The sequence below is a fragment of the Phyllostomus hastatus genome, unplaced genomic scaffold (genome assembly GCF_019186645.2).
Source record: "Phyllostomus hastatus isolate PE091 unplaced genomic scaffold, TTU_PhHast_1.1 phas_scaffold_182, whole genome shotgun sequence".
Lineage (NCBI taxonomy): Eukaryota > Metazoa > Chordata > Mammalia > Chiroptera > Phyllostomidae > Phyllostomus > Phyllostomus hastatus.
This window is the reverse complement of record NW_025334013.1, coordinates 28332467-28346802: the sequence shown is the minus strand read 5'-3', so window position 1 is coordinate 28346802 and position 14336 is coordinate 28332467. Positions and strand designations below refer to the sequence as shown.

The following is a 14336-nucleotide window of genomic DNA, read 5'->3' as shown; positions in this document are numbered from 1 at the left end:
TACATCCATTCAAAAGAGTATATATGTTGTCAAAAAAGACTAAGGCAAATCTATATGCACTACTATAGAAAGTAAAAACAATATGCATAATAGAATATATTTTCTATTTAAATGGATAAAATTTTTCTAGGATACATAAAAAATTGTTGGCAGTGGTAGCATAAGACTGGAGCTAAGGATTTGGGGGGAGAAGATAATTCGTTTCTCATTCAGTTTTATAGTGCTTGAATCTTTTTTACTATGTGCCTGGATTAAATCAGAAAACTAATAAATTAAAAACAGATGTTAAGTAAAATATAGTTAGTATACAGATCAGGACTTGTAATATTCCTTGGGCTTCCAAGTCATCACATGTGACCCCATTTTGGTTAGAATGACTCTCTCATCTACTTTATGCACAGGTAAATTCAACATTAGCCTATGCAAAACAAAACTAGGGAGGTAATGAAATGTTTACAAGTTATATTTCATAACATTTGATAATAAAACCTGTCAAGTATTTGTCTTAATTCTTTCTGTCCATTATTAGGAAGACTATGACCTAATGGTGAAAGGGTAGATAGGATTAGAGTCATCCAAGACTTGACCTCCAATGTCAATTTGTTTTATAGACTCCATCTCCTTAACGACTGCTTAGTTCATCTTCCTTTCTCTAGTTATACTCTGAGCCTTGTTTGGTTCTCATTAATTAATTATTATATACCTTGCCCTGAAATCCCTACTCCCAATCTGGCCCCTATCCAATCCATCCTTCCACTGTGGCCAGTGCTTTTTTTCTAAAACGCAAATCAGATGATGTTACTCACCTCTTAAAATCATTTAGTGACTCTTTAGACCATGTATAACCAGTCAATCATTCATATATTCAAACATTTTTATTCTTATAGTATCTTCCAGGACCATTGCTGGGTACTAAGTCTAAACTCTTTATCATATGAATCCCACATGATGTGGTTCCTGAGATATCTCCACTTTTCTCAGCATTCATTCACATAAACCAGTCTGAACTATACACTATTTTGTCTTTTCACCACCAGAATTGTCTTTCCCTGTATCTCCATCTAGATAACATCTATTCAGCTTGAAAATACTACCCAACATTGCCTCCACTGGAAGTCTTTTTACCCATCCTGTCTAACTCAGCTCCTCTCCTGAGTTTTCCTAGTTTCTTTTTTCTTGTGAAAATATATTTTAAAAATATTTTGTTTATGCTATTAGAATTGTCCCAATTTTCCCCTTTGCCCCCCTCCCCCTACTCCATTCCTCATTCCCACAGTCAATTCCACACCATTGACTATGTCCATGGGTCATACATACATGTTCTTTGACTAATCCCTTCACCCTTTTTCAAACAGTCCCCACCTTCCCCTTCCCCTCTTATAGCTGTCAGTCTGTTCCATGTTTCTGTGCCTCTGAGTCTATTTTTGGTTGTTAGTTTATTTTGTTAATTAAATTCCAATTATAAGTAAAACCATATGATATTTGTCTTTCATTGACTGGCTTATTTCATTTAGTATAGTAGCCCCCACTTCAATCCATGCTGTTGCAAAAAATAAGAATTTCTTCTTCTTAACTGCTGCATGGTATTCTATTGTGCAAATTACAGCTTTTTAATACACTAAACTACTGATGTACACTTAAGACTATTTCCAAACCTTGGCTATTTTATAATAAATAATGCTGCTATAAACATAGGGTGCATATATTCTTTGAATTTGTGTTTCAGGATTCTTAGGATATATACCCAGCAATGGGATCACAGGGTCAAATGGCAGTTTCATTTTTAATTTTCTGAGGAAACTCCACACTGTTTTCCACAGTGGCTTCACCAGTCTGTATTCTCACTAACAGTGCACTTGGGTTCCCTTTTTTTCCACATCCTCGCCAGCACTTGTTGTTTGTTGACTTATTAATGATAGCCATTTTGGCAGGTATGAGGTGATATCCCATTGTGGTTTTAATTTTTCTCTGATGACTAGTGATGTTAGGCATTTTTTCATATGTCTATGGGCTATGTGTATGTCCTCCTTGGAGAAGTGTCTATTCAGGTTCTTTGCCCATTTTTAATTGGATTGTTTGTCTTCCTGGTGTTGAGTTGAGTTCTTTATATATTTTGGAGATTACACCCTTGTCCAATATATTATTGATAAATGTGTTGTCCCATACAGTGGGTTCCCTTTTCATTTTGCTGATGGTTTATTTAGCTGTGCAGAAGCTTTTTAATTTGATGTCGTCCCATTTGTTTATTTCTTTGTTTCCCTTGCCCTAGCAGATATATCAGCAAAAATATTCCTACATGAGATATCTGAAATTTTACTGCCTATGTTTTCCTCTAGGACTTGTATAGCCTCATGGCACATATTTAAGTCTTTTATCCATTTTGAGTTTATTCTTGTGTTTGGTGCACGTTGGTAACCTAGTTTCATTTTTTTGCAAGTATTAGTCCAGTTCTCCCAACACCATTTATTGAAGAGATTGTCTCTACTCTATTGCATGCTCTTGTCTCCTTTGTCAAATATTAATTAACCTTAAAGGTATGGGTTTATTTCTGGGCTCTCTGTTCTGTTCCATTGATCTATATGTTTATTCGTATGCCAGTACCAGATTGTTTTTATTACAGTGGCCTTACAGTATAGTTTGATATCAGGTACTGTGATCCCTCTTTGTTCATCTTTCTCAAGATTGCTGAGGATATTCAGGGCCTTTTTTGGCTACCTACACATTTTTTGATATTTGTTCTATATCTGTGAATTATGCCATTGGTATTTTAATAGAAATTGTGTTGATTCTATGGATTGCTTTGGGTAGTATGGACATTTTAATAATGTGAATTCTTCCAATCCATGAACACTTCCACTTATTTGTATCTTCCTCAGTTTATTTCTTCAGTGTCTTATAGTTTTCTAAGTATAGGTCTTTTACCTCCTTGGTTAAACTTATTCCTAGGTATCTTATTTTGTTGTTGAAATAGTAGATGGGATTGTTTTCTTGGTTTCTTTCTGATAGTTTAATATGGGTGTATTAAAATGCCATCAATTTCTAAGCATCAATTTTGTATCCCACTGCTTTGCCAAATTCATTTATTAGGTCTAGTAGTTTTTTGGTGGAGCCTATAGGATTTTCTATATACAATATCATGCTGTCTGTGAACAATGAATTTTATTTCCTTCTTTCCAATTTGGATGCTTTTTATTTCTTCTTGTCTGATGATTGTGGCTAGGACTTCCAGTACTATGTTGAATAAGTGGTGACAGCAGATATCCTTGTCTTGTTCTTGATCTTAAGGGTAATGTTTTAGTTTTTGCCCATTATGTATATTGTAGTTTTCATGTATGGCCTTTATTATGGGAGTTGTGATCCTTCTGTTCCCACTTTACTGAGAGTTTTTATCATAAATGGGTGCTGGAATTATCAAATGCTTTTTCTGCATCTATTGATACAATCATGTGATTTTTATCTTTCATTTTGATTATGTGATGTATTACATTTATTGATTTGTGAATATTGTATTAACCTTGCACCCCCAGAATAAATCCCACTTGATCATGGTGAATGACCTTTGTGATGTATTGCTGGATTCAGTTTGCTAATATTTTGTTGAGGATTTTAGCATCTCTATTCATGAAGGATATTGGCCTACAGTTTTATTTGTTGTGTCTTAACCCAGTTTTTGAATTAGGATAACACTAGCCTTGTAAACAGAGCTTGAAAGTCTTCTGTCTTCTTGAATTTTTTGGAATAGTTTGAGGATAGGTGTTAGTTATTCTTTGTGTGATTGGTAAAATTCCCCTGTGAAGTCATCCTGACCAGGACTTTTGTTTGCTTGGAGTTTTTTGAATGCTGCTTTAATTTCATTAGCTGTTATCAGTCTATTCAGGTTTTCTGCTTCTTCCTGACTCAGTTTTAGAAGACTGTGTCTCTAGAAATTTATCCATTGCCCAGTTTGTTTAATTTCTTAGTATACAGTACTTCATAGTACTATAGGAAGTTCATAGTACTTCTTTACAATCCTTTGTATTTCTGTAATATCAGTTGTTACTTCTCCTCTTTCATTTCTAACTTAATTTTTGTCCTCTTTTTTTCTTGATGAATCTGGTTAAAGGTTCATCAATTTTATCTTTTCAAAGAACCAGCTCCTGGATTCATTTATCTTTTGAATTTTTCTTTAAGTCTCCATGCCGTTTATTTCCACTGTGATCTTCATTATTTCCTTCCTTCTAGTCATTCTGGGCTTTGTTGTTGTTTCTCTAGTTCATGTAGGTATAAGATTACATTATTTATTTGAGATTTTTCTATCTCTTGAGGTAGGCCTGTAATGTTATGAACTTCCCTTTCAGGACTGCTTTTGCTGTGTCCCATAAGTCTTGGGTTGTGTGTTCATTTTCATTTGTTTCCAGGTACTTTTTTATTTCTTCCTTGGTCTCATTGACAACCCATTCATTATTTAATAGCATGCTATTTAGCCTCCATGTTTTTTAATGAGATTTTTTTACTAAGGTTGATTTCTAGTTTCATGCCATTGTGATCTGTGAAAGTACTTGATATTTCAATTTTCTTGAATTTGTAAGACTTATTTTGTGTCCCATCATTTGGTGTCTTTCAAAATGATCCATGTGCACTTGAGAAGAGTGTGTATTCTGCTGCTTTGAGATAAAATGTTCTGTATCAATTAAACTCATTTGTTCTAGTATGTCACTTAAGGTCACTGTTTCCTTGTTGATATTTTTGTTTGGAAGATCTATCCATTGGTGACAGTGGATTGTTGCTATCCCCTACAGTGACTGTATTGCTGTTGATCTTTTCCTTAAAGTCCATTAAGATTTTCTCTATATGGGTGTATATATGTTTACAAGGATTATATCCTCTTGTTAGATCAATCCCTTTAGTGTTATGTTGTGACCTTATTTGTCTCTGGTTATAGCCTTTGTTTTCAAGTCTATTTTGTCAGTGTATGAATTACTATCCCAGTTTTTTTTAAATCTCCATTTGCATGGAATATTTTTTTTTCCCTATCCCTTTACTTTCAGCTTGTGTAAATGTTTTATTCTGTGGTGGGTCTCTTATAGACAGCATATATGTGAGTCATGTTTTCTTATCCATTCAGCTACCCTATGTCTTTTGTTTGGAGCATTTAATCCATTTATATTTAAGGCTATTCGTGACAGGTACTTTGTCATTTTTTTCCTTTATACCTATGTATAAAGCTTTCTTCTTAAAGCAGTCCCTTTACTATTCCTTGCAATGTTGGTTTGGTATTAATGAACTCCTTTAGCCTTTTTTATTCTTTTGGTCTGGGAAGCTCTTTGTTTTGCCTTCCATTTTAAATGGTAGTCTTGTCAGATAGAGTCATCTTGTTTGCAGATCCTTGCTTTTCATTACTTTGAATACTTTATACCAATCTTTTCTGGCATGAAGTGTTTCTTTGAGAAATTACTTGACAGTCTTATTGGAACTCCCTTTTGGGTAACTGACTGTTTCTCTCTTGCTGCCTTTAAGATTCTCTTTGTCTTTAAACTATGACATTTTAATTATGATGTGTCTTGGTGTGGGTCTCTTGGGATTCATCTTGATTGGGACTCTCTATGCTTCCTGAACTTGTGTGACTTTTTCCTTCACCAAGTTGGAGAAGTTTTCTGTCATTATTTCTTCAAACAGGTTTTCTATCCTTTGCTCACTTTCTTCTGCTGGTATCCCTAGGATATGGATATTGTTATGTTTCATGTTGACCCAAAGTTCCCTTAAACCCTCCTCGTTCTTTTTGTCTTTTTTCTTTTTCTTGCTCTGATTGGGTGTTTTCTACCTTGTCTTCCAAATTGCTGATTCAGTCCTCTGCTTCATCTAGCCTGCTTTTCATTCTTTCTAGTGTATTCTTCATTTCAGATATTGCACTCTTCATTTCCATGCTTCTTATTTATAGTTTCTATGTCCTTTTCCACAGTAATGTTGTTCCCATTAAGTTCCTTGTAGTTCCAAGTTCCTTGAGCATCCTTATAACCATTACTTTGAACTCTATGTCTGATAAAGTGTTTGCCTCAATTTCATTTAGCTCTTTTTCTGGGGATCCCTCCATTTCTTTCATTTGGGGGGTGTTTCCTTGTCTCATTTTAGCTGACTCTTTTTGTTTGTTTCTATGTATTAGATCTGCTTTGACTCCCTGTCTTCATGGAGTGGCCTTACAAGGTAGGAGTCCTATGGGACCCAGTGGTGCAGTCTCCTTGATCTCCTGAGCTGGATGCTCTAGGAATGGTCCTTGTGTGAGTTATGTGGGCTCTCCTCTTATATTTGGGTCTTGATTGTTTTGGCCTGTTTGTTGGTCTCCCCTCTGGCTGGCTGACCACCAGGCTCAACCCCCACCACATCTTGTATGCTGTTGTACAGGTCCTGACAGATCAAAACAAAACAACATAAAAACCAAAACCAAAATAAGCAAAAAAAGTCTCCAACAATAACAGCAAAATCAACAATAGAGCAAAGAATAATAAAAATGGAAAGAGAAATAGAATAGTAAAAGAAAAAAAGGAATGAGAAGACCAAAGAAAAAAATGATTATAAGGGTAGAGAAGGAAGAGAAACAATAAGAATAAGGAATAGAAAGAGGAAATAGCCAAAAAAGAACAAAGAAAGGGAAAGAATAAAAAATAAGAAAAAGCAAGAAGGAAAAATGGAGTAAAGAAGAATAAAATAAGAGATATGAAAGAAAAATATTTAAAAATTGAAGAAGCAGAAAAATTATAAAAAGGTTGAAAAGATAACAAAAAATAATGTAAAAGAACAAAGTGGGATTCATCTCAGCAAAGTTTAGTGATTGCTTGCTGGGTTCTCCCTTTGGATACAGCTCTGATGTTTTCTGAAGCTGGTGTAAGCCAATGTCAGATGCTGTCCACATCTAGCCCTCAGCAGCCTGTTCAAAGTTACAAGCAATCCACTGTTTGTGGCTGTCTCCTCCGGGCCTGGCTGTACCCGGGATGGGCCATGATGTACTGGAGGCTGGTTTTTATCAGCACAGGGCCCAGCTGATGTGGGTCAGCTGATGGCCAAAGGCACTGCAGGATCTACGTCCACGTGTCTCCACCTGCTGTCATTCTTAGTCTAGCCACTGACCTGTTTCTGAGAGGGCTTCTGGTGGAATCAGGAGGATGTGATGCGACCCTTGGATCTCCTGAGGGAGGTGCTGTTCATACTTCAGGGAAGGTGGTGGATGTGTTCTCCTATCCCCACACCACATGTCTGAATCTGTCCCAGACTATTTCCCCGAACTCAGTGAGGCAGAGCCCATAGTAGGAAAGGGGTGGGGGGGTGGGGGGGTGGTTCCAGCACCCAGTGTTTAGGTTTGCCAAAAACTAGGAGGGTGTTTCTATGGCTCTCCCATGATGGGGAAGCACCAGTTTGGTTCCTAGGGAAGTGTATGAAATGGCTGTGTCCTAGAGCCAATCTCTGACACCCCAAGTCTGCCTATGTTGCTGTCTCCTCAGCAGGAGTTAAGATGCAGGCTAGGGGAAAAGTAAGAAAACAAAGATCCAGGGTGCAGTAAACAGGATTACAGACAGTGGGCTGAGAAGTGACCCACAGGGTGGGGTGATTGTTTTTCCACTAGGAGGGTCTTATTCTTCTAAGCAAAATGGCTGCTGCAGTCATTTTTCAAGGTATGTCCCAGCATAGGGAACCCAAAAGCTATTTCCCCACGTCTCTCCCCAAAACCTCCCACTACTGAGTCTCCTCAGATGACGCTGGTCCACACTGCTCACCCTTCACCCAAGCCCAAGGTGAGTGGCTGAGAATGAGAAACCTGTGCTTTGGCCCCCTTAGGAAAAAAATAATAGTGTCTCTGTCTCCAGCGAGTTGTGTCTCTCCCTGGAAAAAACCCTGCAGCCTTTCACTGCTGGATGCTATGTGGGCAGCTCATCCTGACACTGGTGCTCAGTGCTGGGGAGCTTGGACTGCGGTCCAGGCTTTACTCCTTTCAGGGGGAAGCTCCCACTGCTGCACTGTAAAAGTGGTGCCAACCCTTTTGCATCCCTGCCCTTCCTACTGGTCTCGAGGTGGTTTCTGCCTGTTCTTGGTTAAGGGTCTCCTCTTTAGGTAGTCTTCAGTTGTTTATTTCAGGTGGATGTCCCCCTCTTCATTTTTAGTTCCAGTTTGGTGGTATGAGAAAGATCCTCCTAGTACACTGCCATCTTTCTCCTAGATTCAGGTTTTCCTAGCTTTCTGTGCCTTCCTTTCTCATAGTACTTTCCACACTGAACTACAATGGCTGGTTTATTCCTTCCCTCACTAGCTTGTTCCTTGCAGTCCAGATCATGTCTACATGTCTAATTTCACTTTGTTTCTACATCCACTAGCACAAAGCAGGAACATGGTAAGTTCTCAATAAATAATAACAGTAATGTTCATTAATGTGTGAGGTACTACTCTAGAGCTTTATATACATTAAGTTATTTCATCTTCATGATCATCTCATAGAGTAGTTAAGTTGATCCCAGATTTTATAGATGAGAAAATCAAGGCTCATAAAAGTTAACTAACTTCCTCAAGGACAAAGGAAGACCATCCAACCTAAAGCCTGTATTCTTACTTACTGTTAGGACTGGCCTTCTGATGTTTTGATGAATAAATGATTAAGTGAACAAATGCATTTTAAAATTGACTGCCTCTTATTCAATTATCTTGTTAATTTTGGAATACCTGGGGAAATTCTTTCTGTAGGTTACTGCTCAGATATCTCTGTGGCTCTGGCTTTGAGTCCGCAAGTGCCAGTGTACTCAAGAGTTTACTTCTCTCTACCCGTAAGTATGTAATCTGTTCACTGGGGCTACTCAGAGCTATTTCGGAGCCTTCTTGATACAACATTTCTTCAACCTCCTTTATTTGTGCTTCTGTTAGGAAGAAATAACAGAAACAAACTGAAAAGAAATACAGTTAAATAACTATAAGATGTTAAATGAATTCTTAATTAGATAATAAATTAATTTTTAAAATAAACTATAATAATACTACTACGCTTCTCCACATCTCTTTGGGGTGTTTGCAAACTTTCAAAATTATAACAAAAAAAGTAGTGGGGAAACTTCTCAAAAGCAGTAGAAGTTCTTGCTTCTTGTAGAAATTTAAAATGTGTTCTTGTATAACTTTAAAATTTGTTTATTGAGTGCTTACTATATGGCAGGTATTATACTAAGTATCTGAGATAAATTTATCTTATCTAATCCTTACCATGACCCAACGATACAGGAATTATCCTTTTATGAGAGGAGGACTCAGACACCAAGAAACCAAATAACTTGCCCAAGGTGACTCAACTACTCCTGCCAAATTCTTGGTGATTGCAATATTCTAGTACCCTGCCTTGCCTGTCCTTTCACCAGCTAACTTCTAAAGATCTAGTCCACTACCCTATTTTGGCTACCTACTCCATAGTCATTCCCTAGGTGTTGTCATTAGTAATAACTGTAGCCTCTCCCTAGTCTCAACTGCAAGCATCCTATTCTCCAATTATTCCTTCTTGTGTATTTCTAGTAGCATGATTTCAACAAGTTTTCAAACATACTAAAAACTACAATCCATTGACTTTAAACACTTCCCAAAGTTCCTTACCCTACTCCCGTTCTCATTTAGTTTCTTACCCAGCTTAGATTCTATAGTGCGTCATTATAATCACTCCCTTGAAAACACTCATAACTCCCTTGCCCCTGTTTCCTTCCATTATATTTGGTTTGCAAAACTCCAGTCTGTTTAAATCCAATTCTCCAACTCTTTTGCATCTTACTGCAGAATCTGAATGTGGCTGGATGAAACTGCACAGCCAGTGCTGATTGATTTTATGTTAAATTCATGTCTTCTGATCTCAGGCAAGCTCCTACTTCTGCCTAGCAATCCTCCTGCATTTCTCTGGTCATCTCCCTGTCATTCTCTAGAGACCTAGACCATTATTTCATTCCTTTCTCTACTCAAATCTCCAAACCTTTCTCAGCCTCACTCTCTGTTGAATGCACTGCCTCTTATTTCACAGAGAAAAAGAGAAGCACTCTGTAGAGAACATCCACAAACTCCTCTTACCAAATCTTCCAACTCCTACATACTTTTCCCTATTGTGAGATTTAATGTACATATCCTTGCTACTAAGGCTAGCCCCTCCCCATGTGCACTGGATCTCATTCCCTCTTATCTCAAAGATAATGCTCTTCCAATTGACTCCTCTCTCTATCTCTCATCAAGCTTTCTTCCCAGCTGAGCATTATAATCATCTTAGAGACATACTATATACCCCATTAAAAACAACAAAAACAATTAAACAAAAACCTTCCTTCAACCTCATCGCCCCATCTAGCTTCTGTACCATTTCTTCATTCTTCTTTACAGCACAACTTCAAGAAAGAATTGATCGTACCCATGTCCCCTCTTCTACTCCTACCACTCCAATCAGGCTTTCATATCTACTACCCCACAGACACAGCGCTCATCAAAGTACTAATGACCTCCACGTGGCCAGATCCAGTAGTCCATATGTGTCCTCATTCCACCTAGCATACTAGTGGCATTTGACCCAGTTGTTCACATCCTTTTCTTAAAACACTTTTGTCATTTCTCTTCTGAGACACCACACTCTGCTGGTTTTCCTCCTATTTTGAGTGTGACTCTTTCTTGAGCCCCTTGGCTGATTTCTCATCTTTCTAACCTCTAAACACTAGAATAAGCCAGCCCTGAATCTTCTTTTCTTCTTTTCGCTCCCTAGATTATTTCCTATAATCTCAAGGCTTTAAGTATTAGCTATGTGTGGATGACTCCCAAATGTACGTCTCAATTACACTGAATTGCCAATACACACATAATTGCCTACTTGTCACTTCTGCTTGGATGTATAATATAGACCTCAAAATTTACATGTCCAAAAGCAAACTGTCTCCCCCAAATGGCACCTCCCATATTCTCTCCATCTGAACAGTTAGGAACTCCACTATTCTAACTGCTCAAACCAAAAAGCTTTAGGTCACCAGTGATTTCTCTGCTTTTCTCCCACCCGACATTAAATGCATTATCAAATCATATTATCTTTGCCTTCAAAACATAATCCTTTATATAAGCATTTCTGATGTGATTGACATATATCCCTAAAAAGAAAAACAACTTTTATTTCATAAAACTGTTCACTAAAAATATAGAGCTTATTGAAAAACATTCTATAGACCACTTACAACCTTTGTCACTGGGTAACTAGAGTGCTATAAAAGACATTAACAATCATAATAATTATAGTGGTAGATTTAAAGAGATATGTCAAATTCCTAAAAAGTAAAGGAATACTATAGTAAGTATGAAAATGTGGTGTGTTTTTTTTTTTTTAAATAATCAAGCTTGCTTTAGGGAGTTGAGTCTGCAGAGTTATGGAAACAAAGTCAGAATGCACAAAGATCAGGGATATCTTTGCAATGAGCACTTCCAAGACAAAAACACGTGGCCAAACTGAGCCCCAGAGAATGGAGGATGAATGGGATTTATGAAGAAATTTCAAGGCTTGCTGGTAGCCCAAATCATTAAATGCTAGGGAAAATTGTATATAAACTTCCACATTATAATGAGATCATTTCCCTATTTACCAGTTTTTTGTGAGCTAATTTATGCTGGCAGCAAGACACACAGTATCTCCTGTTTCTGGCAATGACCCCGGAACAACTCTCCTGCTGAGAGTAACTAAAAATGCTGGGAGAGGAGAAGTAGATCTGAGAGTTTAAACTCCCACTTTTCAATGGTCACCAAATAAAGCCTGTGCTGTGAACAGTCAAAGTAACAACAACAACAATAATAGAAATAATGCTGAAAGAAATTAAAGAAAACTCTTCAAATGCAACCATTATTTGAACTAAAATAGAATGCAAGCTTTTAAACAGCAGGAGAAAATTCAATATACCCAATGGAAAACAAGGGGGAGAAAAAAAAGAAACAAGAGCATGGAAAAATGTCCTAGGATTAACTCAACCTTCTCTGTACCTGAGAGTCACAATAAAGAAAAAATTTGCCCATCATCAAACCTCATAAATAAAGTTCTAAAGGGAAAAAAAGGAAAATGATCCCAAGTGAAATATCTGAGATGCAAGGAAAAATACTGAGCAAAGAAGTAAGAAATACGTGGTAAATATAATCATTGATCACATACAATAATACTAATTTGGGGAGCTAAACAAAGTAGAGTAATAACATAAAGGGTCCTATCTGTATCCTCCCTTATTGCTTTAAAGTGCTTAATAAATATCCCCCAAATCCTTGCTATGCTAGGTACTTGATAAGGCAGGTGCTGTGGGGAACACAGAAGCTGCACTAAGACTAGGACATGGTCTCCTCCCCAGGGGAGTGACACAGGTGATGACGACACAATGTGGTAGGGCTGCAGCAGGCGCTGAGGGAAATAATCATTCTGCACTCCCTCACACACATTTCAGAGTATTTCAGATTACATACTTTAAAAAGGTAGGCAGAAAATACATCTTAAACATTACATGTACTTTTGTAGTGTGGAGGGCATTAGTATTTTTCCCCTTCCTTCCACTTTTATACATTTCTCAAATTTTCTAATTGTCACATATTAATTTTTACAATTAAAATTGCATTTTTACAAAAAGAAAAATTACCCTGTTTGAGTTGGAGCTCTCTGAACTCATGTCTGAGATGTTTGTTTTTGTTTTCATAACCGTGAGAAAGTGATTCTCTTCCCTCTGGCAAATTACAGACATGGTTTGCATAATTTCCCACCTAAAAAGAAAACAATACATTTCCTTACTTTTGTCCATGGTTCATATTTTAACCCATATTAAAAGTCTATTAAATGAAAGAGCCATTAAGAGATCACCATACTAATGGGTCTACAATCTGAGAAATAAACGGAAAACTCCGCTCTCTGTAAGTGCGGGTCTCTCTCCCTAAACATGATATTAGGTTATCAGACACCATTTCCCATAGATATGCTGACATGTAACCACAAATTTTATGAGATAGTCACTATCTGTAATATTTTTACCACGAATATATCAGGTTTCAAAGCAAATCTCATCTATGGTTTAGAAAACATGGTCATGATATCCATGAACAGTGAAAAACCTACACAATAATTACATTTACACTCTTATGCTAAAACTGAGTAACATGTCTGAATGTTAATAGGAGAGTCTATTGAAATAAATCGTTGGGTATTCTTTAAAAATAGTTAATATGGTTAATATGGCAGCTTCACAAAAGGTACTTTTGTATGGCTCATAATGACAGATTGAAAGCTAATGTATGCTCCAGGCACTACTGTGTTAAGGACATCGAATTCCAGATGGGGCAAATGTAGGTTTACAGTTGTGAGTACGTGAAACAGAGTTTATTCTTGTGTTATTATTTGTTAATGGTCATATTATTTTTATACCAACAACTGTAAACCTACTTTTGGCCCCCCCATACTTAATTTTCACCACAGTCCTATGGGACTGTAATGCCCCCACTTTATACACGAGGAAGCAGGCTGAGAGAGGCTAAGTTACTGTCTTGTCACACAAGGAATACGGGGAAGAGCTGAACTGCACGCTCAGGTGGGCCAGAAGGCTTAGAGGTAGACCACTAAAATAACTGAATTGTATCTTGCTGAATTGTTTTGAATCCTATTGGACAACTCCTCAGAATATGAATAAAAAGCTGAATGTTAGGTCTGGGAAGTATGGCTCATCTGGTCGGAGGGTCAGCCGGAAACTGAAAGGTTGTGGGTTTGATTCCGGTCAGGGCACATACCTAGGTTAGGGTTTGGTCCCTGGTCAGGGCATATCTGAAAAGCAACTGATTGATGTTTTTCCTGCATCAATGTTTCTCTCCTCCTCTCTCCTTCCTTCCCTCTCCCTCTAAAATCAATAAGCATGTCCTCGGGTGTGGATGATTGAAAATAAGAAAAGCTGAATGTTATAGAAGGAAAAGAGGATTACAGTCTAGCTTTGTAACTTCCTGGTAAGCTTCAGTTTCCTCCTCTTTAAAATGGCAGGAAGAATAATACCTATTTCTAATAATAATAGCTACAGTTTACAAAATACTTGTTAGGTGCCAAGTAGGAATGTGAAAGGTTTATTCATATTCCCTGTGTGAAACACCTCAGAAATACCTTTGAACACATTATTATCATTTTCAAGCTCAAAAAAATCAAGTTACTTGAACACACTATTATCATTTTCAAGCTCAAAAAAATCAAGTTACTTGCCCAAGTTATATAGACAGTTCTAAAGGTAATTTTTCGCCACCATCTGCCTCATGTTAAAGTTCATCGTCTAATGTGCTCTACAGCTTTTGTTCTGAAGGAGCTGTATTCCTCTTTAAGACTTTGG

At 37.2% G+C, this 14336-nt stretch overlaps 1 protein-coding gene across 1 annotated transcript in view; it reads right to left on the bottom strand.

The window, feature by feature from the left end:
- Window positions 1-14336, bottom strand: part of CCDC30 (coiled-coil domain containing 30) — a 100301-nt gene that overhangs the window by 77173 nt on the left and 8792 nt on the right. The window contains exons 3-4 of the mRNA XM_045860021.1: window positions 12621-12741; window positions 8782-8873 (exon numbers count right to left, since the gene is read on the bottom strand). Coding sequence (XP_045715977.1) covers window positions 8782-8873; window positions 12621-12741 — 213 coding nt within the window. The remainder of the gene's footprint in view (window positions 1-8781; window positions 8874-12620; window positions 12742-14336) is intronic.